The sequence below is a fragment of the Penicillium argentinense genome, assembly GCF_028826775.1.
Source record: "Penicillium argentinense strain IBT 30761 chromosome Unknown utg000002l_segment0_segment0, whole genome shotgun sequence".
Classification (NCBI taxonomy): domain Eukaryota; kingdom Fungi; phylum Ascomycota; class Eurotiomycetes; order Eurotiales; family Aspergillaceae; genus Penicillium; species Penicillium argentinense.
Window position 1 is genome coordinate 2,180,932 of NW_026622661.1, and position 25,266 is coordinate 2,206,197.

At 50.1% G+C, this 25,266-nt stretch overlaps 12 protein-coding genes across 12 annotated transcripts; 6 read left to right on the forward strand and 6 right to left on the reverse strand.

The window, feature by feature from the left end:
• Positions 1–49: 49 nt before the first annotated feature.
• N7532_001656 (DNA-directed DNA polymerase zeta catalytic subunit REV3) lies at positions 50–5,182 on the reverse strand (the record flags this gene model as incomplete). Its single annotated transcript, XM_056614150.1, has 2 exons — positions 50–4,890; positions 4,948–5,182. The coding sequence occupies 2 exons, from the start codon at positions 5,180–5,182 to the stop codon at positions 50–52; spliced, it is 5,076 nt and encodes a 1,691-aa protein (XP_056479191.1).
• Positions 5,183–5,498: 316 nt separating this feature from the next.
• On the forward strand, positions 5,499–6,899 carry slu7 (mRNA splicing protein SLU7; the record flags this gene model as incomplete). Its single annotated transcript, XM_056614151.1, has 1 exon — positions 5,499–6,899. One exon carries the CDS (start codon positions 5,499–5,501, stop codon positions 6,897–6,899), a length of 1,401 nt encoding a protein of 466 aa, XP_056479192.1.
• Positions 6,900–7,501: 602 nt separating this feature from the next.
• N7532_001658 (60S ribosomal protein eL37) lies at positions 7,502–8,140 on the forward strand (the record flags this gene model as incomplete). Its single annotated transcript, XM_056614152.1, has 4 exons — positions 7,502–7,505; positions 7,580–7,642; positions 7,821–7,892; positions 8,001–8,140. The coding sequence occupies 4 exons, from the start codon at positions 7,502–7,504 to the stop codon at positions 8,138–8,140; spliced, it is 279 nt and encodes a 92-aa protein (XP_056479193.1).
• Positions 8,141–8,701: 561 nt separating this feature from the next.
• N7532_001659 (uncharacterized protein) lies at positions 8,702–9,906 on the reverse strand (the record flags this gene model as incomplete). The annotated part of the gene is made up of 3 exons (XM_056614153.1): positions 8,702–9,016; positions 9,069–9,509; positions 9,643–9,906. The coding sequence occupies 3 exons, from the start codon at positions 9,904–9,906 to the stop codon at positions 8,702–8,704; spliced, it is 1,020 nt and encodes a 339-aa protein (XP_056479194.1).
• A 980-nt stretch (positions 9,907–10,886) lies between these two features.
• On the forward strand, positions 10,887–13,318 carry N7532_001660 (putative C6 transcription factor (Gal4); the record flags this gene model as incomplete). The annotated part of the gene is made up of 7 exons (XM_056614154.1): positions 10,887–10,919; positions 11,003–11,032; positions 11,090–11,184; positions 11,240–11,553; positions 11,609–12,288; positions 12,341–12,870; positions 12,922–13,318. The coding sequence occupies 7 exons, from the start codon at positions 10,887–10,889 to the stop codon at positions 13,316–13,318; spliced, it is 2,079 nt and encodes a 692-aa protein (XP_056479195.1).
• Positions 13,319–13,509: 191 nt separating this feature from the next.
• N7532_001661 (CIA30 family protein) lies at positions 13,510–14,315 on the reverse strand (the record flags this gene model as incomplete). Its single annotated transcript, XM_056614155.1, has 3 exons — positions 13,510–13,702; positions 13,762–14,214; positions 14,275–14,315. The coding sequence occupies 3 exons, from the start codon at positions 14,313–14,315 to the stop codon at positions 13,510–13,512; spliced, it is 687 nt and encodes a 228-aa protein (XP_056479196.1).
• Positions 14,316–14,633: 318 nt separating this feature from the next.
• On the reverse strand, positions 14,634–16,371 carry N7532_001662 (putative siroheme synthase; the record flags this gene model as incomplete). Its single annotated transcript, XM_056614156.1, has 2 exons — positions 14,634–15,991; positions 16,047–16,371. The coding sequence occupies 2 exons, from the start codon at positions 16,369–16,371 to the stop codon at positions 14,634–14,636; spliced, it is 1,683 nt and encodes a 560-aa protein (XP_056479197.1).
• Positions 16,372–18,994: 2,623 nt separating this feature from the next.
• On the forward strand, positions 18,995–19,180 carry N7532_001663 (uncharacterized protein; the record flags this gene model as incomplete). Its single annotated transcript, XM_056614157.1, has 1 exon — positions 18,995–19,180. One exon carries the CDS (start codon positions 18,995–18,997, stop codon positions 19,178–19,180), a length of 186 nt encoding a protein of 61 aa, XP_056479198.1.
• A 72-nt stretch (positions 19,181–19,252) lies between these two features.
• Positions 19,253–20,960, forward strand: N7532_001664 (proteasome regulatory particle lid subunit RPN5; the record flags this gene model as incomplete). Its single annotated transcript, XM_056614158.1, has 5 exons — positions 19,253–19,336; positions 19,392–19,448; positions 19,517–19,753; positions 19,809–20,297; positions 20,358–20,960. 5 exons carry the CDS (start codon positions 19,253–19,255, stop codon positions 20,958–20,960), a joined length of 1,470 nt encoding a protein of 489 aa, XP_056479199.1.
• A 253-nt stretch (positions 20,961–21,213) lies between these two features.
• N7532_001665 (alpha/beta hydrolase) lies at positions 21,214–22,074 on the reverse strand (the record flags this gene model as incomplete). The annotated part of the gene is made up of 1 exon (XM_056614159.1): positions 21,214–22,074. The coding sequence occupies one exon, from the start codon at positions 22,072–22,074 to the stop codon at positions 21,214–21,216; it is 861 nt and encodes a 286-aa protein (XP_056479200.1).
• Positions 22,075–22,316: 242 nt separating this feature from the next.
• On the forward strand, positions 22,317–22,784 carry N7532_001666 (uncharacterized protein; the record flags this gene model as incomplete). The annotated part of the gene is made up of 2 exons (XM_056614160.1): positions 22,317–22,378; positions 22,505–22,784. 2 exons carry the CDS (start codon positions 22,317–22,319, stop codon positions 22,782–22,784), a joined length of 342 nt encoding a protein of 113 aa, XP_056479201.1.
• Positions 22,785–24,422: 1,638 nt separating this feature from the next.
• On the reverse strand, positions 24,423–25,059 carry N7532_001667 (40S ribosomal protein eS27; the record flags this gene model as incomplete). The annotated part of the gene is made up of 3 exons (XM_056614161.1): positions 24,423–24,605; positions 24,852–24,914; positions 25,057–25,059. The coding sequence occupies 3 exons, from the start codon at positions 25,057–25,059 to the stop codon at positions 24,423–24,425; spliced, it is 249 nt and encodes an 82-aa protein (XP_056479202.1).
• Positions 25,060–25,266: the final 207 nt, after the last annotated feature.

The following is a 25,266-nucleotide window of genomic DNA, read 5'->3' on the forward strand; positions in this document are numbered from 1 at the left end:
TCATTGACACATCGCAGGACATCATCTTGATGTCACGAATGAGGTACCGTCACCAATCCAACCCCTCATCCCCTTTCTTTTCCAATAGATCTACCACAGGCCCCAAAACATCCCTCGAATGACGCAAATGCGCCGCATCTCGTGTGCGGGAATAGAAAACCGGACAATCCATGCTATCACAGGCGATGGGATCACCACCAGAAATGCCCGTACAAGACCGACACACGGCCTTAGTATCCACAACTCGTTTCTCGGCACGCTGGAGTCTCGAAACAACATCCAAAAGGGATATATGTGGACGGGAGAGGCACTCCGTGCATAGCGGGACCGCAGCGTTAGATAGCTTCTCCCGGCAAATGATACATGATGAAGAGCGCATGTATGACTCCAGTGTCTTCTTCATTGGGCCAATTTGCATGTCTGGTCGTGATCCGGCAGAAGAACTTGTATTGACGCGCCGGATACGCTGAATCTTGGGCATCTCGTCGTACCATTGTCGCACATTCGCACCCACGAGGTTGAAGATTCGTTCTAGAGGCGGAATAAGGTTCTTGGTTATGTAATACTCCGCGTCTAGGTCGAGCTGTGCATCATGCAGAAGCGTCTCAGGTGCGACACACCGATCGATGAGTCTTGATCCAGGGGCGCCAGTGACGACAACGTAAGGTACACGCTCACCATACTGCGGTTCTAGACGGGGATCCTCGAGCATGCGCTTGGTGCTTATCATTGCGCCGGCAGGCAATGTTCCTCGTTCACTGTATGTGCCCAACCTGACTTCACGTGCGAAGCAGAAATCCTGGATAGACACACGGCCTTGCATGATCTTACTGCACTGACGCTGGAAATAAGACTTCACTTGGGTGAGATCAGCGGTGCGGAAGAGAAGTTTCAGGGCCTTCTCTTCAATCTTTTGTTCGGCGGGCGTGCCATCTCGGCGGACGGTTTCGATGCCCTTGGCGTCGAAGTCAGGCTCGGTTTGCGCGCGGTGTTCATATTTGAAGCCAACGTATCGTTTCTTGGCCAAGAGCACGCAGGGGTGGTACACCTTTTCGAATTTGAGTTTAACCGGGCGAGGATTCATTTCGGTGACTGCCTGTGCGATCTCTCCCCCGATGTCAAAGGCCTGATCTCGGCTTCGACCTTTCAGGTAGACGAACAAGCTGTCTGTATCGCCGTAAACCACCTCAGCGCCCCATCTCTCGACTGAGTGGATGTAGGCAATTGCCTTTTCAAGCGTTTCTCGTCCAGACTGTACAATGCTGTCTGCAATTTCAGAGCAGGGCATCCGGCCTGAGTAGGAGGCAGAGGTGTATCCATACGTGACATTTGCAATCAGCTTTAGAGCCAGCTGCCGATTGTTCAGCAGACGTTGCAAGACCTTGTCATCTTTGTCGGCTTTCATTCCCGACTTGACCATTACACGGGTTTCCAAGATTTCCGTGAGCATCTTAGCTAGGAGTGATTTTCGAACCTCCTGCTTGGCATACATCATTCCATTTGGAGCGATGTTGATCTTGTCTTTCAGCAACTCAAGCAAGCGCGGTTGTCGCTTGTAATCCAGAAATCCCATCTTGTCCCTGCCACGCCAATTGGCTGCCCTTCCAAGAAAAGTGGAGTAGCAGTAATTGTAGGCAATCATGATGCTTGGGTAGAGAGACTGGAAATCCAGGACCAAAAGGGGACTGGTGTAAAAGTCGCTCTGAGGCTCCATGACTAGCGGTAGACACTCAAGCGCATTTTGCTGGCCAACCTGCTTCTTGCTAGGAGACACCAGCAAGAAGTTCTCTGGCTTTGCAATGCGAAACATCAACGATTCAACTTTGAACTGGGATCCGCGTGAGAAAACCGAATAGAAGTCAATACCCAGCAGTCTTGCTTGCTCGCTGAGTCGCGGAATCAATTCATTGACTTCCAGGATCTCCAAATTCAGCTGCACGCGGGATGTGAAATACTCCACGACCCGAAGAAGATTGCGAGGCTGTCCACTCTGGTACCATTGAGTGAGGTCCCGGTGGGAGAAGTGAGGAATTCGACGATGCAGCAGATGAAATACAACATTCTCCATGCTATACTGCAGCAAGTTCATCTCGCCTCTCATGGCACGCCAGATATTAATCATGTGTCGACCAGTCATTCGAATAGAGGAAGCATGCTCAAACCCCCAGCGGTCATCCTCTTTCCCGAATTTCACATTGGGCTGCGATTTGACCCGAGAAAGCTCTGAACAGATATCGAAATCATACTTCTTGCGGGCTCGTTCAATCACATAGCCCCAGGAGCCATTGTGGACTTCGTACCCAGTCATGATATCTGGGTCAAGATAACGCACAATATCCACCAATCTGTTGATCATGTCGAGTTCCGTTGGCTCATGGTCAAGCTCGGTTCTTAATGCTTTCGAGATCTTTGCTTCGGGCCTTTCACCCTCGCCTTGATAGATCATCCCGACGTGGACGCCAGGAAGATGACTGTTGACCTCGATATCATCATCTTCAGACTGAATGCACCAGAAGATACAGGATATCTCGTCCTCTTCGGGATTTGCCGAGAGAGTTCCACGAGTGTTGACGTGAACTTCTAGGCTCATTATACTCATGTACTGTGCTTGATGCTCCACGCTTGTCTTGCTTTTCTGAGAACTTTTGATTCCGCTAGTTTTCTGTGTGGGGCCTTCGATCTGTGATAGGGCCTCGAGCTTGGTCTCAATCTTGAGCTCACTTGATTCCTTTTTTGTAGACTTTGAAGAGGATTCGGCCAGGGTATTTTCAAACCATTCAACCACTTCGGACCGGCTTGGAGGTACTGGTGCAAACTCCCATACTCTAGCTGTGGAAGACTGTCGCAACTTCTGGTCGAATTCTTCTTGGTGCTCCCGGTCAAGCAATACTGGGGCTTGCTCTCCAAATACCGCGGGAGTTTCTCCGGAAGGATCGAATGCGGGAAGGAAGTGTATAGAGTCACTTTCAAGTCGAAACTCCTTCCCGGCATATTCCCGGGGTCTTTCAGGTACATCTGCTTCGTCACTGTAGTATGCTTTCTGGTAAATAACAGAAGGTCGACCATATTGATCAAGGGTACTGGCCACCTCGTTTGTGCCAGGACTAGGAAACTTGAAGATGGATAATGTCGTTTCCGTCGAGAAACGAAATGAAGCATGGAGCTTGTCTTTAACGTCAGCGACGTGCGGATCGAGCACGACACTCCCCATGACCGTCGAAGACGGTAAGATTGATGAGCCGTCGATCGTGCTAGCGTTACCCGAGTCGCTCGTGGTAGACCCGGAGGGGAATGAACTTGGCAGGGGCTGGGAAGACTCGATATCCTTCTTCGAGGATTGGGAGTCACCTTGGCTAAATCGTAGGATCGTCAAGGGATCGTTGGGGTCTTTCACCACTGGAAAATTCAGCCTACTATCAGGCAGGTGGGACCTTGGACGAAGAGTCTTCTGCGAGGAGGATGATATAGGCTCTGAGGACGGAGGTGCTTGCAAGGCCAAAGTGCTTCCAAGCAGATCCTCATTTTTCTGCATGCCATCGATGACTTTGCATTGGGTTTCCAGGGCTTTGTAGGAGTCATGGTCCTCTTGGACAAAGAATCTTGGTTTCTTGACTGGTACGCGACTGGGAGGAGACATGTCATCGTGAGGGCGCTTGAGCGAGGAATTTCTTTCCCCAAATTCTCCTGCGATGTCAAAATTCGGTTCCTCTAGTGCACTCGCCGACATGTCTTTCATTGTTGTATTTGAATTTGCCATTTGTTCAGGTTCTTGGATCGGTATCTCAGAGGAAAATTCGTCAAAGACGCCGTCATAGAAGCTTTCATCAGATGCCTTGTTGGTGGTTGTCAGAGTTTCCTCGCCGACTGACTCCCCCAATACATCATGCGGGTGGTCCAAATACGAGAGGAAGCTCTCCTCGGGTTGCGAAGATAGAGCGACATTTTCGTCCACGGAAATCTTCGTTTCTTCTTCAGGTGCTTGTTCATCAGCAGTAAAACTGTCGATTGTGCTCGGGTAGAAGTCTTCAACGCTGCTCAGGGCTGTCTTCACATGTTTTTCGTATTGATTTGCGTCCAAGAATGTCTCAAACGATGTGTCTTTTTCATCGGCATCTTCTTCTTCGGCTGCAGCGATCTGTTTGGCCATCTCGTGAAACTCGTCTTCGTGGACCCAGCCACCCCTTGATTGATCTCTTGAGTTGGCAGACATGGAAACCAGCTCATCTGGGCCAAATGGTGTACTTCCAGGATCGATAATTCCCATTCTCTTCTTGCGTCTTCGTGTCTCGTCTTGCCACAATCCCGCAACACTCGGGACTAATCTCTCGTCGATAGCGACTGGTCTAAGCATTTCGGTGAAATCATGATGGAGCGGGCGTTCTTTCACTTGAGCCCGATTTAAGATGTCATGTACGCAAACGTCCACTTCCAGCGCGCAATGACTTTGTTTCTGAAGGGCTGGGTCATCAAGTATGTCCTGGGGGTGAATCGTTCGATCATGCCAACGATGATTCAGATTGTTCAATTCCAAATATTCCGGGACTGTTGGTCTAAATTTAACCTTTTCACAGTCCATGTATTCACATCCACACAAGTTATAGTCGCACATCCATTGAGGAATATATTGGAGATGGCTTTCGTACGGCTGCAGTGGACGTTTCAGGACAGCTCCCTGGTGCAGAAGATCGGCTAGGCGAGGGCTGTATATAGGGTTGAGGAGATATATTTTGAAGAAGAACCGGTAGCCAACATGATAACCATAGAAGGGCACTCCTTTGACAAGTGTGATATGTGCAACGAACGCGATCTTCCTATCGTAGGCGTTCCGGCGAAAGCTGACAGCCAGGGCGTGATCGATCGAAAGATGGAGGGTACGGATAGCTGAGCTCACTATAGCTTCAAGTTAGCCAGCGCCCGATACATTAATCCCACCATGCTTGTACATACCCGCTTCAGGAGCCAAAGACCCATTGTATTCGATGTAGAGGTAAGGAAATGCACCATGAACATGAACACAGACCCGTTGGCCTGTTTCAGTTGCCCCAAAGATTCGAATGACAGGCACTCTTGGCCTTGAATCTTTTTCAAAGAACTCATCTCGAATAGGCAGTGGAGGGTCTAGCTCCGACGCGATCGCCTGGTAGTGGTCGATACAGTTGAGGCGCACGCGAAAGGGCTCCATCGGGCTGAGTTGGCTCGGCCAGGAGCCTGGGTGTCATCGTGCCAAGTTTCCAGACAGATTTTCCATAGGTTGAAATGTCGCCAGGATTAACAAATCCCACACGCGCCAGTTGCCGGCGGGTTGAAGTATGCGGCATTGCCGGACGCGCCGGGCGCGGCGGAACGCCAGATCACGTGGATCCAGATCTTGATTCCAATCACTTTCCCAACCTCGCCTCAACTTCCCCAGATTCTCGGTTCGTCTGGGATTCCTCATTGTTCATCTCCCTCCTTCCGAAATACCTCACTCGGGTAGCTCGGGTACAGATAGCCTCACCATGTCTTCTCGCAAGCCAGCCGATGTGGCGTCGAAGGAACGCAACGAATACATCCCGTCCTTCATCTCGAAGAAGCCGTTCTACATCGACGACGACCAGGACACCGACTACCTCGAGCATCAACGTCTACACAAAACTACTCAGGATCAGTCAAAATGGTACGACCGAGGAAAGCGCGCAGGCCCGGCCGCGACCAAGTACCGAAAAGGCGCATGCGAAAACTGCGGTGCAATGACACACAAAGTCAAGGACTGCCTAAGTCGCCCGCGAAAGCAAGGCGCCAGATGGACTGGCAAAGATATCCAGGCCGATGAAGTGCTTCAGAAGGTAGACATGGGATGGGATGCCAAGCGAGACAGGTGGAATGGTTATGACGCCAGTGAATTTCGCAAAGTTGTCGACGATTACGCAGAGAAGGAGACCGTCCAGCGTTCATTGAAAGAAAGCCACGATCTTAAAAAACTCATGGACGCGGAGGAGGGCGATGGTGACCAAGAGGATATTCGTTATGCTGAAGAATCCGACATGGGTCGTCAACAGAGCACCGCCACGCGCAACCTTCGTATTCGCGAGGATACCGCCAAATATCTCCTGAATCTTGATCTTGATTCCGCTAAGTACGATCCCAAAACACGACGAATGGTGGACATGGGTGCGCAAGAAGACCAGGCGTCTGCATTAGTCGCAGAGGAGAACTTCGTCCGGGCTTCTGGCGATGCAGCCGAATTTGAGAAAGCGCAGCAGTATGCATGGGAATCTCAAGAGAAAGGTCTTCCCCAGATTCACCTACAAGCCAACCCGACATCAGGCGAGGTCCTGCGGAAGAAAGAAAGGGAGGAGAGTGAAGCCAAGCGCGAGGCGCAGCGCAAGGCTCTCTTGGAGAAGTACGGAGGCAGTGAGCATTTGCAGCCGAATACACTACGCGATGCCGCTGTCGTCGAAAACGAGCGTTTTGTGGAATACGATGAGAGTGGTGCGATCAAGGGTGCCCCCAAGAATGCTACCAAGTCCAAGTATCCCGAGGATATCAAGATCAACAACCATACATCAGTATGGGGCAGTTGGTGGTATGATTTCCAATGGGGCTATGCTTGCTGTTTCTCTACTGTAAAGAACAGTTATTGCACTGGTGAAGACGGGAAAAAGGCATTTGAAGAAGAGGGCAACATGTTGATGATTGAGGAAGCAGATGGCAACCAAGATGAGCCATCACAAGAAGTTGAAGATCGTCAGCCCGAATCTACAAGCCGTCAGGGTCAACAGGATGACGCGGGAGCTAATGGGAAAAAGCGAACATTGGAGGAACTGCGATCTGGGATTACAGAGGAGGAAATCGATTCTTATAAGCGGAGTCGACTCTCCGCTGATGATCCGATGGCCAAATTCATTGGCAAGGACTGATTGAGCATTGTTATACCTCTTATACTGGGCGTTTCTGTATTCTTAAATACCCCTTCATTTACTGCATGATCAATGGAGACTCGACTGCATCGAGTTATCACGCCTTTTTTCGGTTTTCATCAAATTTAGATTCGCGAGGCACTGTCAAATTCTAAGATGGCTGCACGCAATACTTCATTTGTAGACGTAAAACATAATATAGCCGCTACTGTCCTCATCACCCTGAAACTGAATTCCTACTACAAGGAGGGGAATTAACAAGGTGATGTCAGAATCCGATTAGGACAAGTCTGTTTGTTCGATGGATTTTTATCACATGATTTTTTTAAAAGTGCACGGACCATAGGTGTTGTCATCATGTGACTCTTAGTCATGGGGCAAGGGCTTGAGCCATCCCGTGACCTGGTAGGGTCCGCACCCTCGCTTAGCCCTCGGACACATCACTCACCCAACGGGAAGTTTCAATACGCCTAGCGACGACGACCACGACAACAGCCCTTCAGCGGAATCGCCAGGTACGCTCACATACGGTCCCCCCATACGTTCAATCCCTTTGTCTGGTCACTGACAATTTATCTTCTTTTGAAGTTCCCTAATTCAAAATGAGTACGTCCCATGTCGAATCCTCGCACCGCGAACCTCCGCAATATCGAAACGATCCAGACTGACAACCTCAACAGCTAAGGGTACCTCGAGCTTCGGAAAGCGCCACAACAAGACGCACACTCTGTGCCGTCGTTGTGGTATGTATCACACCTCCCCATGAATGTCAATTTTCCACCCAGTCCGAAAATTCGCAAAGCAAGATTTCTCAAGTGTCGATTGATGGATTTGGGCGATACGGACGGATTATACTGGGTGGAATTTGGCTGCCATCATATAGGACAAGTGCTGACCGGTTGTCTTTTTTCGCGACTATAGGCAAGCGGTCCTTCCACATCCAGAAGTCGACCTGCGCCAACTGCGGTTACCCTTCCGCTAAGACCCGCAAGTGTACGCATACCCTCCCTCTAAAAGCTTCGTGATTCGGATGTGGATGTTGTTGAACATACAAATTCGCATTTGGGAATATATTGGCTTACCAGAATTTTTACGCAACAGTCAACTGGGGCGAGAAGGCCAAGCGCCGCAAGACCACCGGCTCCGGCCGCATGCGCTCCCTGCGCGACGTCCACCGCCGCTTCAAGAACGGCTTCCAGACCGGCACTCCCAAGGGAGCTCGTGGCCCCGAGGCCAACTAAATTACCCGTTTTTCCCATTCGGCGTCGCGTTTCGTTCTCTGAGAGGCTGGAAAGGAATGAGGGGTGGGCATCAACTGGCATGACATGGCCTAGCATTGCGAGATAGAATACACTCGAAATGCAACTGGCAATTCCGGAATATTAAGTTTCCCCGTGGTGTTGGTGTGGTGCGAGTCGTCGATTCCCGTTTCTTTTCAATCTCCCACTTGCCGATGGCATCAACCACGGTTAAGGGGAGACTTGTCGGGAAGGCGGGAAAAGTTTGATATCTCTTTTCTTATGAGGAAGAGAATTGGCATAAAAATCAAGGGAAAATATGCATGAATTTCCTTTTCTTCCTCGTTTATGGCTGGCGAATATCCCCATGTCGTGACAGATACAAATGTGAAGATCTCTCTTCCTAACATCTCCGATGTGCTTCTCCGCGTTCATACCACTTTCTACGGCGTGGCCATATGCCCGATTTGGGTTTGGGCAAAGTTTTATTTCAGTCGACTTGCCAGGACTATATCCTGATAGACTCAAGTCGGTAGGAGTGAACTACTCTGCTACATACAGCATTCAAGACTCCCCGCGCCCAAACACTCGGACTCCACCGTCTCGTTGGATGTAGAACAGCAACTCCCTTTCGTCTAGGTTGTCGTCTCCAACGGTCCAGCCACCACCACGGCTGATCCGCAACACCCCACTCACATCTCTTGCGGCTCCTGTCTCCAGAGTACGGAGCTGCATGACCGACCGTGCCCGATGCGCCAACCCAATAGAAAACGCTGCATGTTCGGCCTCTGTCGGGTTCGCCATTTGATTGCTCGAGGCCGATGCATTGTGTAGAAGCGGCGAGTCGGCAGCCAAAGTCAAGACTGTCGAATGCACGTCCTAGTAGAGAATTAGTCATATCACAGCTCTATTCGATCAATTGAGCTCTTACCAACTGTAAACCAGTCAACCAATTCATCATCTCTGTAGCTCCTATCGCCTGGCTTGGGCCTGTGGAGGCGAGAAGCAAGTCCGGTTGGTCAATTATCAGAAGGATTTCGTCATCTTGCGAAATCTTCTGCTTCTCGATAACGGTTTGGATGTCACGTCCCAGAGCATTCAAGGCTGTAATTCCGTGTCCTGAGAAATGCAGTTTCTTCGCAATGGGCTCTGTGCTTCCGCGGCTGCTGGTCTGATCTGCTGGTGTGGCTTGTGGTGGCATTCTATCCGGCACTGCTGATTGGGATCGAAGTGGCAATGCTGTACGTGCTGGAGCCCCCGCATGTTGAGCAGGCAAGCGGGTTTTTGTGTTTTGTGGGAGGCTAAATAGCTCTGAAAGACCATCCACAAATGTAAATTGCTGCTTGCTTGACAACCGAGTAAGATCAAGGCCCTGGAGCTTTCGTCAGTATCTTTCTGCTACCAATGAAAAGGCCAGTCGGGTATAAATCCTCGCTCTTCATGCACAATTCTTGAGATTATGTATGGTATATCAGACCTTCGAGGAATACAATAGACTGACATACCAATCGCTTAGCTTCGGACTTCCAGAACTCCCAGCCTCGCATAAAGCTCACGAGAACGACCTTCCTTTTCTTGCCGTCGTACTGATCCTCCACCCCGATTGGCATATGGGGGCTTGATGAAGAACTGAGGGCCGCATGTAGGAACCTCAGTACGAGCCAATTAGATGTAGCACCCAGGATAGAAGAGATCAACGTCAATGAGGAGTCAGTTTGGTCTGATAAGTAAGGCACAAGGAGGTGCGGAAGCGGGGGTTGAGAAGGCATGGCGGCGCCTCGCTTGCTGTATCTGACTCGACTGAAGAATTGTTCGAAGGCGATTGTTTTCTCGCTGATGCGAAGCTTGTCCGGGCTCGTTTATTTCATGCTTTCTGGCGGGTGAAGTTGGCGATTGCGAGGTGGAAAAAAATGTAATGGGGCCGTGATTGGCTGCTCCCGCAAGTCCGCCAAGAAGAGCTGCTGCGATGGTGCAGCAGAACCAACACAGATTAACGGATTGAATATTCTACTCAAGAATACACTAAATTGCTCGGAGCTCTTGATGTATTATTTGTCTTCGTCTGTTCCTCAAAAACAAATCCTTGACTTGAGGATCGGTTTTGTTGGCGAGAAGTGGTTGTTCTTATCAACGATATATACTTTTGTACTCTGGCGACCCCTCACATGCTGACAGATTAAATAATGTGACACTATACCATCTTGTCTCGGACGGGAAAAAGCCGTTAAATCATTACACTAAGGTTATACATGAGCTAAATCCGGTTTCGATTCGAAATCAATACATTACCCTTCAATTTTCCTACACTATCACCCAGCATTCCGCAAACTCAGGAGCCCCGACACCGGATGTGCTGCCTCAGGCGACGATGAGATTTTTTCCCGCAAATCACCTGACCATCTTCCCCACTCATGGAGGGGAGCGTTTGGATGCGGCATCTTGCTCATCAAGTCGTGAATCGATTTGATCAGAGTGGATCTATGCTTGCTCTAGCGCCGATCGTGAGTCTACCTGTTCTCCCTCACGTCTACCCCGAGTGCCCTTCAACACTCATGTACACGTACCCACCCGCGTCGGAGTGCTATACATCCACCCAACGCCTGTCGCCACAGGTCCGAGCCACCAGGGCAAGCATCCAAAGAGCAACCCTACTGACCGTGTGAAAGATGACTCCTATGTTGTGTCATGATCAGAGCGCATTGGACACACAGTACAAGCAATCCGCCTTGTCTCGATAAATATGGCAAATATGGCCAGCACTCGCGACTCCCATTCATTCGCTGTATGTGTCATCCTGCTGGGCTCTCGGACAGCCAATTTTATGTTTGAAGTGACATTCGAATCCTCGGAACTGACTCGACACAGTGCGATGAATGCCGTCTCCGAAAGTCGAGAGTAGGTGCCTTGAACTAACCGCGTTTATTTGAATGTGTAGCTCATTCATCACTTTAGTGCTCGAAAGAACGCCCAGTCTGCCTGCAATGCCGGCAGTTGAACAAGGAGTGTAAATACAGTCCGAAAGTGTCCAGAAGCCCTCTGACACGGCAGTATGTACCCCATTGTCCCATGCTTCCTAGAGCCGATGAGATTAACAAAGTTCAGACACTTGACATATGTCGAAGACCGTCTACATTCATTTGAAACAGCTCTGAGCAGGCTGTTCCCAGGTGGTGACCTGGATGCCACCCTTCGTTCTCTTATCCAGAACCCAGAACCTCCCAAGGCTCCTTCATCAAAGTCATCCTCGAGACACTCGACTCCGGCAAAGCCTGACGCTGATCGGACAGAGCCAGCGCCGGAAGCCCTGCCTCAGCAGGCCGATGGGTTTGACTGGGCAGAGAAAGAACTAACACTTGGTGACTTGACAGATGGGATGGCCGCATTGTCCATCAAGCCTGAAGGTGCCGGTTATTTTGGTTCGTATTTCCATGTCACACTTCTCAAGATAGGCGTGGCTAACTGTTATATCAGGTGCATCGTCAAGTGTTGTGCCACTTCGAGCACTTTTTGACCATGGCTTTGACTTGAACATCCCTGTTCGTTCTGCAAGATCTGGCGGTGTACCGCTCAAAGCACAGCTTTTGGAAAGCGCCCCGTCTGGTCTCATTGAGCAAGCTTTCATTGACGCCTATTTCCTGAATTACCACACCAGCTACCCATTCGTTCACGAACCTACCTTTCGCGCTCAATTCAATGAGCCATCTCTACGCCCGCATGGCACCGCATGGCAGATTCTGCTAAACACCATCTTAGCACTTGGCGCATGGAGCATTGGAGACGATAGCTCTGATCTCGACATCACTTTTTATCAAGAAGCCAGAAGTTGCCTTCAACAGGCATCGGTTTTTGAAACCGGTAATCTGACCTTGGTCCAAGCGTTGTTACTTCTTAGCAACTATGCTCAAAAACGTAACAAACCCAACACGGGTTGGAATTATCTGGGATTGGCCGTTCGAATGGCGATGAGTTTGGGTCTCCACAAAGAGTTCCCTGGGTGGAAGATCAGTCTGCTACAGCGGGAGATCCGCCGTAGACTATGGTGGGGTGTCTTCATTTTCGACAGTGGTGCCGCGAAAACCTTTGGAAGACCAATTCTTCTTCCAGAAGAAAGCGTGATGGATGCCAAGCAAGTCTTGAATATCCATGATAACGTATGTACATCGATATGGCAGCAAATCATCGCCCGATGCTAATAAGTTCTAGGCTTTGACACCAGCAACGATTTCATTGCCACCAGAATCGCCGGGGCCGACTCTCTACTCCGGCTTGATCGCCCAAGCCCAATTTCACCTACTCACCAACAGCGTCTACCAGCGCCTGATCTCCAGTCCCAGCATTACACCGGAAGAAACACTGAATCTGCAGAAACCCATGGATGAATGGTACAAAGCCTTACCGTCGTATATGCACTATCCACTACAACCATTGTCTATGCAACCAACACAACCAGACCCAGACAACCTTGCTCTTGTTCGCAACCGCCTCTTGTGGCGGAACTGGAACCTGATCATTCTGATCTACCGACCCATCTTGCTGCGTTGGGCTGCTCGGCGTTGGGGGCCGCAGAGTGGAGGTTCGGACGGGTCGTCTGTCAGTTCGGATGGGGGAGCTGAAGACCCATGTGAAACTGAATGCCGTATGCGCTGCCTTCAGAATGCGCGGTTGACGATTTCCTCCATCTCTGATTATATGGACAACTATGTCTGCACCAGAATCGGGGCATGGTATATGCTGTAAGTTTCATGCTTCAACTCTCACCATGAATCAAGACTAAGTCATCACAGGTACTTCCTCTTCCAGGCCGGCTTGATCCCAATGGTGTTCCTCATGACAGATCCGACAAACCCCGAAGCCCCAGGTTGGATCCAGGATATCGAGACCACCAAAGCCCTCTTGAACCACCCATCATTCTGCAACAACCGCTTTGCTGCACGATGCTCTGAAGTCATCAACAGACTTCTATGCCCACCCTCAGGTTCTGTCCCTGGCATGCAGCCGGGCTCTCAGCAACCTAACCAACAACAATATCCTCAACAGCAACCGCCACAGAGTTTCATGCCGTTCCCAGAACATTTGTTCAGTGACCCTGGTTTCGGCGGAATGTTTCCTGTGGAACAGACGATGCCCAGCCCAGGAGGCATGGACTTCTCTGAGTGGGTCAACTTCCCGACACAAGAGTGATTTGTGATTTTATTAGTGTACAGATATTAGTTTGGAGTTTGAGAATTTGGACATGAGATATTTCGTACTGGAGCCGGGATGTATAGCCGTCTGCGAGATAGTTTCGTTATATCAGATACATTTTTAGCCCCGCACTACTGTGCTTTCATGAAGAAACCCGAAATATGCTTTACGTATCATGGGCCCGCCGTTTAGCGGCCAAGGCAGGAGAACAACCATCCGAACCAGCCTCCTCGTGCCCTAGAGGGCTGCGCAGCACCTGACTTCTCATCCATATCATCATGGAAATCTTCCTCCTCCGGAAAATCCATATAACGCTCTGTGCGCAGAGCCGCAATAGAGACGATATCAAGTTCAAAGGAGCCCTCCTGCTCACCAAAGAAGCTATAATGAGGAGTCAGCACATTGCCCGAAGGCACCACGAAGCAGACAGCAAAACGAACCTCCGGACCATAATTCCAAATCTCTTAATGTTCTTCAAATCCAACGGCTCAGCATCATTCTTTTCCTTCCCACGGCAAGTAGGCTTGAAATCTCCCCATTTAACAAAGATATTCTTCTGGCCCTCAGCCCGAAAATTGAATTCCCAGCTGATGGAGCTCTGCTCCCGGCCATCAGGTCTCTTGGGAAGAATCTCATCCTTCAGGTTCAACGTATACAATTTGCCGTCCGCCCGGTCAATGACTAGCTCCAGACCGTCGTACCGTGACAAGTTCCAGGTCCGGTCCTCGCCTGTTGTTCGTTGAGACGCAAAGCCCGCCCCTCCAAGGGTCTTGATGTCGAGGTATCCATGGAATCGGGCGACGAGAGAGGCGGAAGAGCAGGTTAGGGTCGAGTGGGAAGATCCGCCGCGGACGCGGTCGTCAGATGAGGTCCAGTCGGCGGATGTCCAGGCTCTATAAATAACTATGTTAATGTTTGGACATGTAGCATTCAAGATACCGGCCAATACTTACCGGACGCCGCCGAATAGAGGGAGATGCGATGTCGGGGCCATGATGACTATACGTTGCTTCTGCTTGGATGGTTGGCGATGGATGGAGTTGCCGCGGGCGGGGAGGTGGTGTCGGCGCGGAGATGGCGTCATAGCAGCTTTTGGCAGCAAGTACATCCGATGCCTTACATCCAAAAATAAGATAACCGCGACGATATCTGAGACGGATACAGTCATACATGAGATGAAAATGTTTAATTTCGGATGAATTGAAAGTTTGTTTGTTTTGTTCAAGGGGTATCTGAATCCAGTCTATGTACACGATCTCGTAACTCCGTTTCTATAGTTGATCATAGTCGCTCAACATGCAAATATATCCCATCATTTTTCCAATGCAGCTTCCAAATCGCTATCCAGTTCTTCAAGGCCGTGGAAGCCCTCCTCGATCACCCATTTCTGTCCATCGTTAGGGCTGTGCAGAACATGGCAACTAGCTCCAACAACCAGCAGACCAGGTGGCCGAGAACCAGCCTCCTCGAAAGCCAAGCAGATGTTTTCCAAAGTCGAGCGGATGACTCTCTGATCAGGACATGATGCACGTTCAACAATTGCACAAGGTGTGTCCTTGGGCCAAAGTGTTCGCGCCCGCTCAGTATCTTCAGTAGGGAATGCGGTGAGGGATTCGATAAGAGCAGAAAGCCGGTGCAGGGCCATCAAGAAAACCACTGTCTGGGTGGGAACATAGGTAGGCGGATTGGGAGCAGCACCCTTCCTGCCAGTTCCTGTGCAGACCAGTACTTGGTCGGAAACGCCCCGGTGAGTAGCCGGAATATCAGCGAAAAGAGATGCGCTCATGGCGCTAGTGATGCCAGGCAGCACAACGGGAGTGTATCCCTCATTTCGGAAGAAGTCAAACTCCTCGGCTCCGCGACCGTAAAGATAAGGGTCGCCCTGCTTTAATCGCAGCACTTTCTGTCCCTTTCTCAGCGAGGTAAGACCCATCTGCAAGAACTCTTCTTGTGCCTGATCAGCATTGCCAGGGAACTTGCGCGCAATGTGAACCTCTGTCCGACGAGGAATCAAGTCCAAAACAGGAGCTGGCACCAGCTTGTCTGCCAGAATGATATCCGCGTTTTGGATGGCATTGTAGGTGGCACGGGTCAAGAGGTCTGGATGTCCGGGGCCAGAGCCTGCAAGCACGATCCTGCCCTTCTCTGAAACCCCACTAATCCCATTTACACAATTTGTATCACTGGAAGTATCCCGACCAGAGTTATAGGCTTTCAATATAGCATCAATGTCGGCGTCAGTAATCGAGACAAGTTTGCGTAGCGGCCAGTACTCGCAGATTTGCGAAAGCCAGCGCATACGTCTTGTCTTTGCCGCGGCAACGTCGCCCTCTGTTACCAAGGCGTTGAAGTGGTGGCTTTGTCCAGATGTATCGTCGTCATCCACCTCCAGGGCCGTTTCACTCAAACCAGCCGCATTGTCTTCTTCCCAGAGTCGTCGACGCACGGCGCCAAGTCGATCAATCGCGGATCCAAGGTTGGCAGGCAAAAATGAACCAATTTCTCGTCGAAGTCTAGAGGCAAGCTTGCATCCACGACCTGATGTTGTAATTCCAATGTGAAGCGGGCCGTCGGAGTAGGTGGAGAGAAGGCTGAAAGAGCAAAGCTCGGGAGAATCAGACACATTCACAGGGATTCGAAGACGGCGGCATATTTTCGAGATATGCGGACCTAGACAAAATAGAATTAGCTTATGTCGACAGCATTCTACCTAAGTAGCACATACTCAATGGATGGTTGCCACCCAAGGTAACGAAAACCATGTCCACCACATGGTCTACCTCCTCTCTACCCAGACTAGTCAAGTCGCCGTCTTGAAATTCGCGCTTCACCCACTGTGCCGAGCCTTTAGAAATATGCTCTGACAGGGTAAAATGCATGTCCACCGTCTCCGGCGTAATTATAATCGGCGTGGCGCCAGCTTCCAGGCTCTTCGTACATCTCGCTGCGGCAAGAGGGCTGGCGCCGACAATCAAATGGATCTGCGACTCGGTATTCCATGCTGCCATCAAGGGCACCGGCTGGCCAGAGCCGTTTGAGGCGTCCTTCATAGTGTCGTGTGGCCGCAAAGTGCGGGTTGCCCCTCCAAGATAGATGCTTGCTTTAATCGGATCAAATGCAAATCGGCAGTCGAAAATGCAAGTATAAAAGAAAGTCGAAGCACTCTGGAATGTAATTATAGCAATCCTTTGTCACACGATTGACTCAATCCGATGTGCAAAGATTCCGCGGAGAAAGAGAAATTACTCTGGACTGAGTAAAAGGCCCGTCGCGATTGGAGATAACGTCGCTGATAAGGAGCCGGGGTCGATCGAGTGGCAAACTAGATAGCTGCCGCTGTCTGCGCTCGACAATGCAGGTAAAAGGTCCTTGGCGAGAATGCTGGGGGACGCTCAGAATATGCAGATGCGATAATCCCACGCAGATCACACTCGACTGAGTCACTTTGTGGTTGCGGCGGAAGTTTTTCTATACAATTGCATGCCCTAAAACAGCCTAGGGCGAAATTGCGTGATTGCATTGGCAGCGCGACGCAAGCTTAGGTAAGCGGCCCCTGGGGTTAACGTAATCAACCACCGAACCGCGGATACCACCGAACCGCGGATTTTCAATCCAATTTCTATTCTCTCTGTTTAACGCGTCGAATCTTCATCACCACAATACAATATGCCTCTTTCTAAAGAGTCGCGTATTCAGATGGCTATTTCAGCCTATCAGAATGGTCAAATTAAATCAATTTTACGCGCTGCGCAGGTCTTTGCGATTCCTGAAAATACTCTACGCGATCGGCTTCATGGTTCAAAATCACGGACAGAACGACGCGCCAATGGTCATAGACTTACTGAATTCGAAGAGGAATTACTCTTAAAGCGATTATTGGAAGCAGATACGCGAGGATTTCCAATTCGACCTGAATTCCTACGTGGAATGGCTCAAACATTGCTTTGCAATCGATTACAAGATTCAACGGCAGCTCTCGGAATTAACTGGCCTTATAAGTTCGTTAAACGCCATCCTGAGCTACGTAAGCGATATACAAGACGTATTACCTATCAGCGCGCAAAGCAGGAAGATCCAAAAGTTATAAAACCGTGGTTTGAGACTTTACAAGCGACCATTCAAGAGCACGGCATACACGAAGACGATATCTGGAATTTTGACGAGACTGGCTTTGCAATGGGACTCTGCTCTACTTCAAAAGTGATTACTGCAGTTGAGCGCAGCGAGCGACCGCGTAGAGTCATTCAAGGCAATCGCGAATGGGTCACAGTTATCGAGACAATCGGGTCAAAAGGCATACATCTACCGCCAGTCATTATATTAAAAGCAAGCTTTCAACAAGCTGCCTGGTTTCAAGAACCTAAGCTTCCTCGCGACTGGTGGATTTCTACTAGTCAGAATGGCTGGACGACTGATGAAATAGGCCTTCTTTGGCTAAAAAATATCTTCGAACCGCTTTCTAAGCGCTATATGACTGGTGCAAAGCGCTTGCTTATTCTTGACGGCCATAGCAGTCATTTAACTGCTGAATTCGATGATTTCTGCAAGCAGAATGCAATAATCTGTCACTGCATGCCTGCTCATGCTTCGCATCTTCTTCAACCGCTTGATGTGGGTGTCTTTAGCCCGCTTAAAGGGGCGTACGGAAAGCTTCTTGAACATCGTATGAAAGTCGGCAACAATCATATCGATAAAGAAGACTTTTTATCGCTATACCCCGATGCACACGCTAAAGTATTTACTTTAGAGAAGATTTGCAGCGGTTTTAAAGGGGCAGGGCTCAAGCCATTCAATCCAGAGCATGTTCTCTCAAAACTTACCTTCCGACTACGTACGCCTACACCTGCACCATCACTAGTTGAAGGCTCGATTTCCTCTGCTTTTCAGACTCCACAGAATACTCGCCAGCTAGATCGGAAAGTCCGAAACCTGCAGAACAGCCTTAATAAAAAACGGCAGCTTTCTAGCAGTCCTATTGCTCATATTCAACATCTTGAGAAAGCTGCGCAAATGGCGATGCAAACCCAACTGCTTTTAGAGCAAGAAATCAAGGCTTTACGGGCTGAAAACGGGCGACAACGTCAAAGAAAGGCAAAAAAGCGTGGTAAACTAGGTAATGATCGCCTTCTTAATGTACAGGAAGGTCAAAATCGGATTCAGCAGCATGATACGCAGCTTAATGAGCAACCTGAAGAATCTACTCCCGTGCCTCGCCGACGAGCTCCGCAGCGCTGCAGTGGCTGTGGAACAGTGGGACATGCGATTCGAAATTGCCCTAGTAAATAGCTATTTTTTTATGTATTTAATTAGTCAATTCTAATGGTGTTGGTGGTTTAAAAGCTTCAAAAAGTGGTGGCTATAGCAGAGAATCCGCGGTTCGGTGGTATCCGCGGTTCGGTGGTTGATTACGTTATCCAGTTGCAGCATCACTTGACTTGAGTATGGAGTACAGTACTGTCTCCTACGTAGTAATAGCAATACACTGTGCTTAGGAGTGAGACACGCAAATATTGGGATCGGATGCTGCAGAAGGCTGTTTAATATCGAGAGCAAAAAGCCTGCGTTAGTCGGCTTTCATTTTTTATTTGAGAGGAATGCCTCTAATTCAAATACTTGATGACAAAATATTCGTTCGAAAAACATGAGAACCTGCCAAATCACATAAAAATTTGAATGTCTCTCGCAGTGCAGGATACTGTTGGTGGTGCGGTTATGGAAGGCCATGCGCTCGAGGTGTTGACCGCATCACGTGAGGCGGAGCTTCCAGCTCGCAGCCAAAGGGCGCCCCAGAGCTCCGTCATCACCATCAGCCATCTCTTCGTTCTGCTTTCACGCATTGCCCTGTCGGTTCACCGCTAATTCGACTATAGCCCGTCTTGTTCCTCTCATCTATACCGAATTTCGTCGAAGACACTCATCACAGCCGCAATCATGTCCGACACCTTGCTGAAGGCCGAGAAGGACTTCACCAAGGATGCCGACAAGCTCATCCCGGAGGCGGAGGCCCTCGCAAAGGTGCAAACAATTTGCTTCATTATTTTGGATTCTATACTGACTCTGTTCCGTTCAGACCGATGTGCAGGGTGCGATCGATAAGTTGCTGGTCTTGGAGAAGCAAGCCCGACAAGTAAGATACTCCGAACGATTCTCACCCTCAGCTGCCATCCGATATTAACGTCTTCCCTTTTTGAATAGGCTTCCGATCTCGCAACTACCTCCCGTGTCCTGATTGCCATCGTCACCATCAGCAAAAACTCCGGCGACTGGGGTCTTCTCAACGACCAAGTGCTTGTCCTTTCCAAGAAACATGCCCAGCTCAAGCAGGCGACAACAAGGATGGTGCAGGAGGTGATGAAGTTCTTGGATCAGACTCCGAACATGGAAGTGAAGCTGTCTGTCATTGAGACACTGCGGACAGTCACTGAAGGAAAGGTAGATGCGCAAATTCCGAGTCCTACATGGTTGAGACTGACTATCCTCTCTTTAGATCTTTGTCGAAGTCGAGCGAGCCCGTGTGACCCGGATCCTGTCGAATATCAAGAAAACTCAAGGCGATCTCAATGCCGCCGCAGACATCCTGTGCGAACTGCAGGTGGAGACATTCGGATCGATGACACGACGTGAAAAGACCGAGTTTATCCTGGAGCAGGTCTCTCTGTGCATCGAGCGCGGAGACTGGACTCAGGCCTCGATTCTGATCCGTAAGATCAACAAGCGCTATTTCAACCGCAAACCGAAGAAGTCCGCCGAGGAGATCGAGAAACTGAAGAAGCAAGCGGAGGAGCGGGAGAAGACCCGTGGACCGGATGAGGCTCCGATGGAGGTTGATGACGATGTTACGGACCTCAAGCTTCGTTACTATGACCAGCAGATCACTCTGGCCAACCACGATTACAAGTACCTCGATGTTTGCAAGAACTACCGAGAAGTTCTGGACACTGAGGCTGTCGAGAACAACCCAGAGCACCTCCGTGCAGTGAGTTTTGCCTGCAAAATTTCCTTCTCATTTGCATGTTGCTGATCAGTATTTACCTAGTCTCTCGCTCGCATTGTCTACTATATTGTCCTGTCTCCATACGACAACGAGCAGTCAGATCTTCTGCACCGCATTCAACAAGACTCCCGACTTTCGCAGGTTCCCGAAGAAGCCCGGCTGATTAAGCTGTTCACGATCCCCGAGCTGATGCGCTGGCCGATGGTTGCAGAGCAATTCGGTCCCCACCTGTGCGGCACCGATGTGTTTGACGCCCAGCCCCAACAGTCCTCCGAGAACCAGGCCAACCGGAGATGGGAAGACCTGCGCAAGCGCGTTATCGAGCACAACGTGCGGGTGGTCGCCAAGTACTATACCCGAATCCAGATGGGTCGCCTGACCCAGCTTCTGGACTTGACAGAGGAGGAGACCGAGAAGTATATTAGCGATCTGGTCACTTCGAAGACCATCTACGCTAAGATCGACCGACCGGCCCGCCTAGTCAACTTTGCCAAGCCCCGTGATGCCGACGATGTCCTCAACGAGTGGAGCAGTGATATGAAGAACCTGCTGGGTCTTTTGGAGCGCATCGATCACTTGATTACCAAGGAGGAGATGATGGCTCGCATCCTGCCCACCCGTGGCAAGGAGACCAAGGCCCGCTAATTGGACTTGGGGATGGACGAGATGTGAATGTTGCCTCCGCGTGTAAAATAATTCGCCGGTAGACTCTTATGAAGATGCGAGCCACTATCTGTGGAGATCTAAATGAGTATGTTCGAGTAAATCATTGATCGAGAATCCAATTGGAATCATTTAATCCGAAAGTAACATGAGCCCGTCTATCACGTTCATGCTATGGGTATAAATCTAGTCTAGCCAGGGCCCAGCTTCTATGTATATACATCTATTGAGCCTCCTAGAATGGCACATCCATATCATTCACATCTTCCTCTTCCTCTTTTGCATCACCATGGCCCTTCTTTAACTGCTCCTGGATGAACCGCACCGCAGCATCCAAGAAAGGCCTCTGGCTCGGTAAGAAGTGACCACCAGGATGCCAAATAACCAGACCATCCTTCCCAGGATTTCCAGCACAAGCATCAACCAAAGCCCGACTCCGACTGTCCTCAACAACCGCATCCAAAGAGCCTAAAACATGCAGCACAGGCGTCTGGATAGCCGGGTTCTCATAGAATCCCCGATACCGCGGGCCCGGCGCCCGGAACCCACTATAACAAATCGCAAACTTCAACGGCGGGTGCTCGAATCCCGACGCTTCAAAGGCACTGGGGAACGGCATCCCCGCCGCACCATCAACCTCGTCCTTGGCAAATTGCGCAAAGACATCCTTCCGCCCCGGCTCGAGTAACCCCACAACCATAGCCGCCAGCGCAGCGCCTTGCGAGAACCCGATTATGCCATCGAAGGGGCCTTCTTCGTGGAGCACCTTCGCGACAGTCGCAAGGCCTTCTTCAATTCCTGTATACAGGGGCGGGTTGGCGCTATTCGAGCGGCGCCACCAACCGTATGCTTCGATGTCTTCGTCTGGGACGCCGGAGTCGGAAGGTTCGTAGCCTGGGATATCGCTGGGTTTGAGCTGGAGCGGGGCAGTTGGATAGATGGCGGAGACTTCGTGGAGCGGCAGGGTCTTCTGAATGTGTTTGGTCAGGGCACGGCTTTTCGCGTGGAAGAGAGGCCCCGACTGGGTGTAGCCGTGGAGCATGAGGAGTTTGAGCGGTTGCCGGGTGGAGGTGGAGGGGACGGGATTGGGTGCCATGGTGAATAGAGGTCGGGTACTTCGAATTGGAGATTTGGATAGGAGGGAGAGACTATGTCGGACTGCAGACATAGAGGCAGGCGGAGGTGGAGAAGGGCCATGCGCAACTCGACCGTGTAGCAACGGAAACCATTGGAAACCCCGATAAGCGCGAGGTCAGCCTTATCGCGCCCAAACTAAAGCGGCCCAATTGGTCGGTCCCGCCAATTTCGTCACATCTTTTGTTTACTCCGACAACAAACATGGCCAACCTCAACGACTACGATCTTGAGGCGCTTGACGCCAAAATGCAGGCTTTGATTGGGTACGTACAGCCCCAACAGAAGTAACAATTATCCTCAGCACTCTCCATATCGCATCCGATGTTGCAGCCCCTGCCTGAACATCTCACCAAGACGAGCAAATATAAAGAATTCTAATAAAAATACAGTGTCTTCGAATCCCTCCGGAAAACTAACCTCCTACTCCCAACCCCACCATCTTCTTCACCTATGACTTCGGCCGCAACACCCACAAATCAGCTGACGGCCAACGACAGGTCCGAGTACGTAGCCGGCGACACCGCCGCCGGAGAAGCAGTGAATGAAATCATCGGCCGAAACTCCTTCGCCAGCATGCTTGTCAGAGCTGAAAGAGGTAAACTGACGGCTATGATTGGCGGCCCGGTCGACATTGGTCCAGATATTCGGAACAAGGCCAAGGAATTGTAAACGCCATAGGCTGGTTCCTTGGTTGTCTGACATTCGTCCTTTTATTGGGAATTGAGCGAGTATAGCGAACGTTGCTCGCTTTTGAACGAGGTGTGGATCTGGCTTTCTCTTTCAACTGGGCAAAGGAAGGATCCCCTGATGATGATTCTACTTTTCCGTTTCTCGCATTCTCGAGATACGTTCGTTTGTCCTCGACTTGGTTTTTTCGTGACTTCTGTCTTTCACGATGTATCACCACACACAAAATTGACCATACCCAAATATCAGCGACGCAATTTCCGATTTGCAGTTTAATATGTAAACTCTATTCAGCGAGAGCTCTATCTATATCAATATGTTCGGAAGAGCACTAAGCCGAACAATAACACAACATGATACTTTCTAACAAGACAATCCCAACCCAGGTGAAGCTCTACGTCTTGAGAAACCAGACCCAATCTGCACAACCACGGGGAAGTATAGCAGATCCCCACGACGAAATTCGCCCTCCCAAATGACATCATGCTCTGAACTGTTCCTGGACAAGATCGTATCCGCTGCGCAGTTACGTAGCCGGAGCCCGCGGTGGGGACTGTTGCGGGAACGCACGTCCGCACGGTCTTTATGGGGGGATGGGAACGAGGACCTGGCTCAGTTTGAGACGAACTTTGGGATCATGATGACATTAGGGTGTTCTTTGGGCAAGCGCCGCTAGGGTAGGGTCTTGGTGTGTGGGTTGGGTGAAGGAAGGAGTCTGCGTCTTACTGAGGGTACAGATACATTCATGGCGGTGGTGATGGGTTGTCTAGGTTAGGTATCTGCTACATGCTACTTCGTAGGGCAGAAGTACAAAGTACGAATGAATTGATCAGTCTATGGGACCTAGAGCGTATGTGGCTGGATTACCGGCGGCCGACAGATCTACAGCATATCGTTCTACAATAGAATATACCGAGTATCAACAACTCATATTGAGTAGAGAACCCATTATACAAGAGATGCAAGTACAGGACAAAACAAAAAGCAAAAACGAGGGCACAGCAAAGCGACGTGCCTTTTGTGCCAGATATCCGGAACTCCCTGAGCTGAATGCTGCAAGTGCTTTTTTTTTTGGTCGAATGCTTTTTTGTAGGAGGGCGTCATTCCATCTTCTATCTGTCATCAATCGCAGAAACGGAAGGGAAAAAAGCAAGAATGAACGGTTGAAGCAAAAGACGACGCTGTGATTATTAAACCATCACAGAGAAAACGATGAGAAAGTCAAGTAGGATGAAGAAAGAGACGGGTTTCAAGACGTCACATTTCAATTTTTTTTTGGTTTCCAGGGAAGAAAGAAAAGTGGTATGGATCGTATCATATCATTTTGCACGTCTCCCACCCTCACTTCACTCGTTCAACATCTCCAAAACTTTCGAATCGAAGACGTCGTCGGAAGAGAAACAAGAGCGAAAGGCGCGTCATCCCGTGAAAAGGCGTAGGTAGAGATAGGAGGGAGAGGGAAAGAGTAAAAAAGGGTAATTGTTGTATGTGACATTTTGAAAAGCCGGCGGTCTCCGTTAACCGAATCCAATGGGGAGTGGTAATTTCATCCCAGTTGCTCCATGCTATTTCCTCTGCGTTTCAACAAGACAAAAAAGAGATTTCATTTGCGCGTCTCGTTTACTTCCGGCGGAAGGAGCAGCCCTCAGTCAGACGGGCCTTACCACCAGTGGGCTGGCACAGAACGGTGGAGCAGCCGGCACAGATGACGACGGTCTGGGCGTGCGAGAAGACGGTGGTGATGGTGAAGCAGCCGGGGCACTTGACGTCCATGAAGAAGGAGCGGGGCTGGGGCACAAGGGTCTATCCAAGCAGAGGTCATGTCAGTATTTCAAGATTCCAACATTTCCATATTCCCAAATTGGGTATTCCACTTCTCGATTTCAAAGTTGTGGTGGTATAGTGGCAACGAGAGTGGTGGTGTGGTTGAGTTGTGTAATCGAGTGTCGATGATATCGGAGGTATCGTGTGTCCACTCTCCATCTCTCGGTCCACATCCACCACAACTTCAAGTCGATTTTTCCCGTCGGATTCCGGAGTTCAGCGTACCTTAAGCTTGTGCTTGCGGGCCTCAGCCTGAGGGGTGGGGTTGAGAAGGTCGATCGCGAGAACCTGGAAGAGCACTCGTCAGCAAAGACTTTTTCTTTCAGTGTTGAATCGGTATTTCGATGCAGCCCACGGGGGCTCTCGCACGGTGCGGTTCGAATCGAATCGGTGGGATGAAAGGGCACTTGGCAGCAGGGCGAGGGCTTACCATCTTGGCGGTTTTTAATCAGCGAGGGGGTTGATGAATGGCGCTGATGGCGATGGCCTTGTGGATGTCGGAAGTGATCCCAGGAGGAGTTTGAAGGGATTTGTCTCGGGGGGCTGCGCTACCCTAATTTTAGGGTTTGTGCAGATTTTGCCCTCGCTAATCTAACTGAATGTGGGAGCCGCGAGGGGTAGTTCCCGCCAATCACACCGC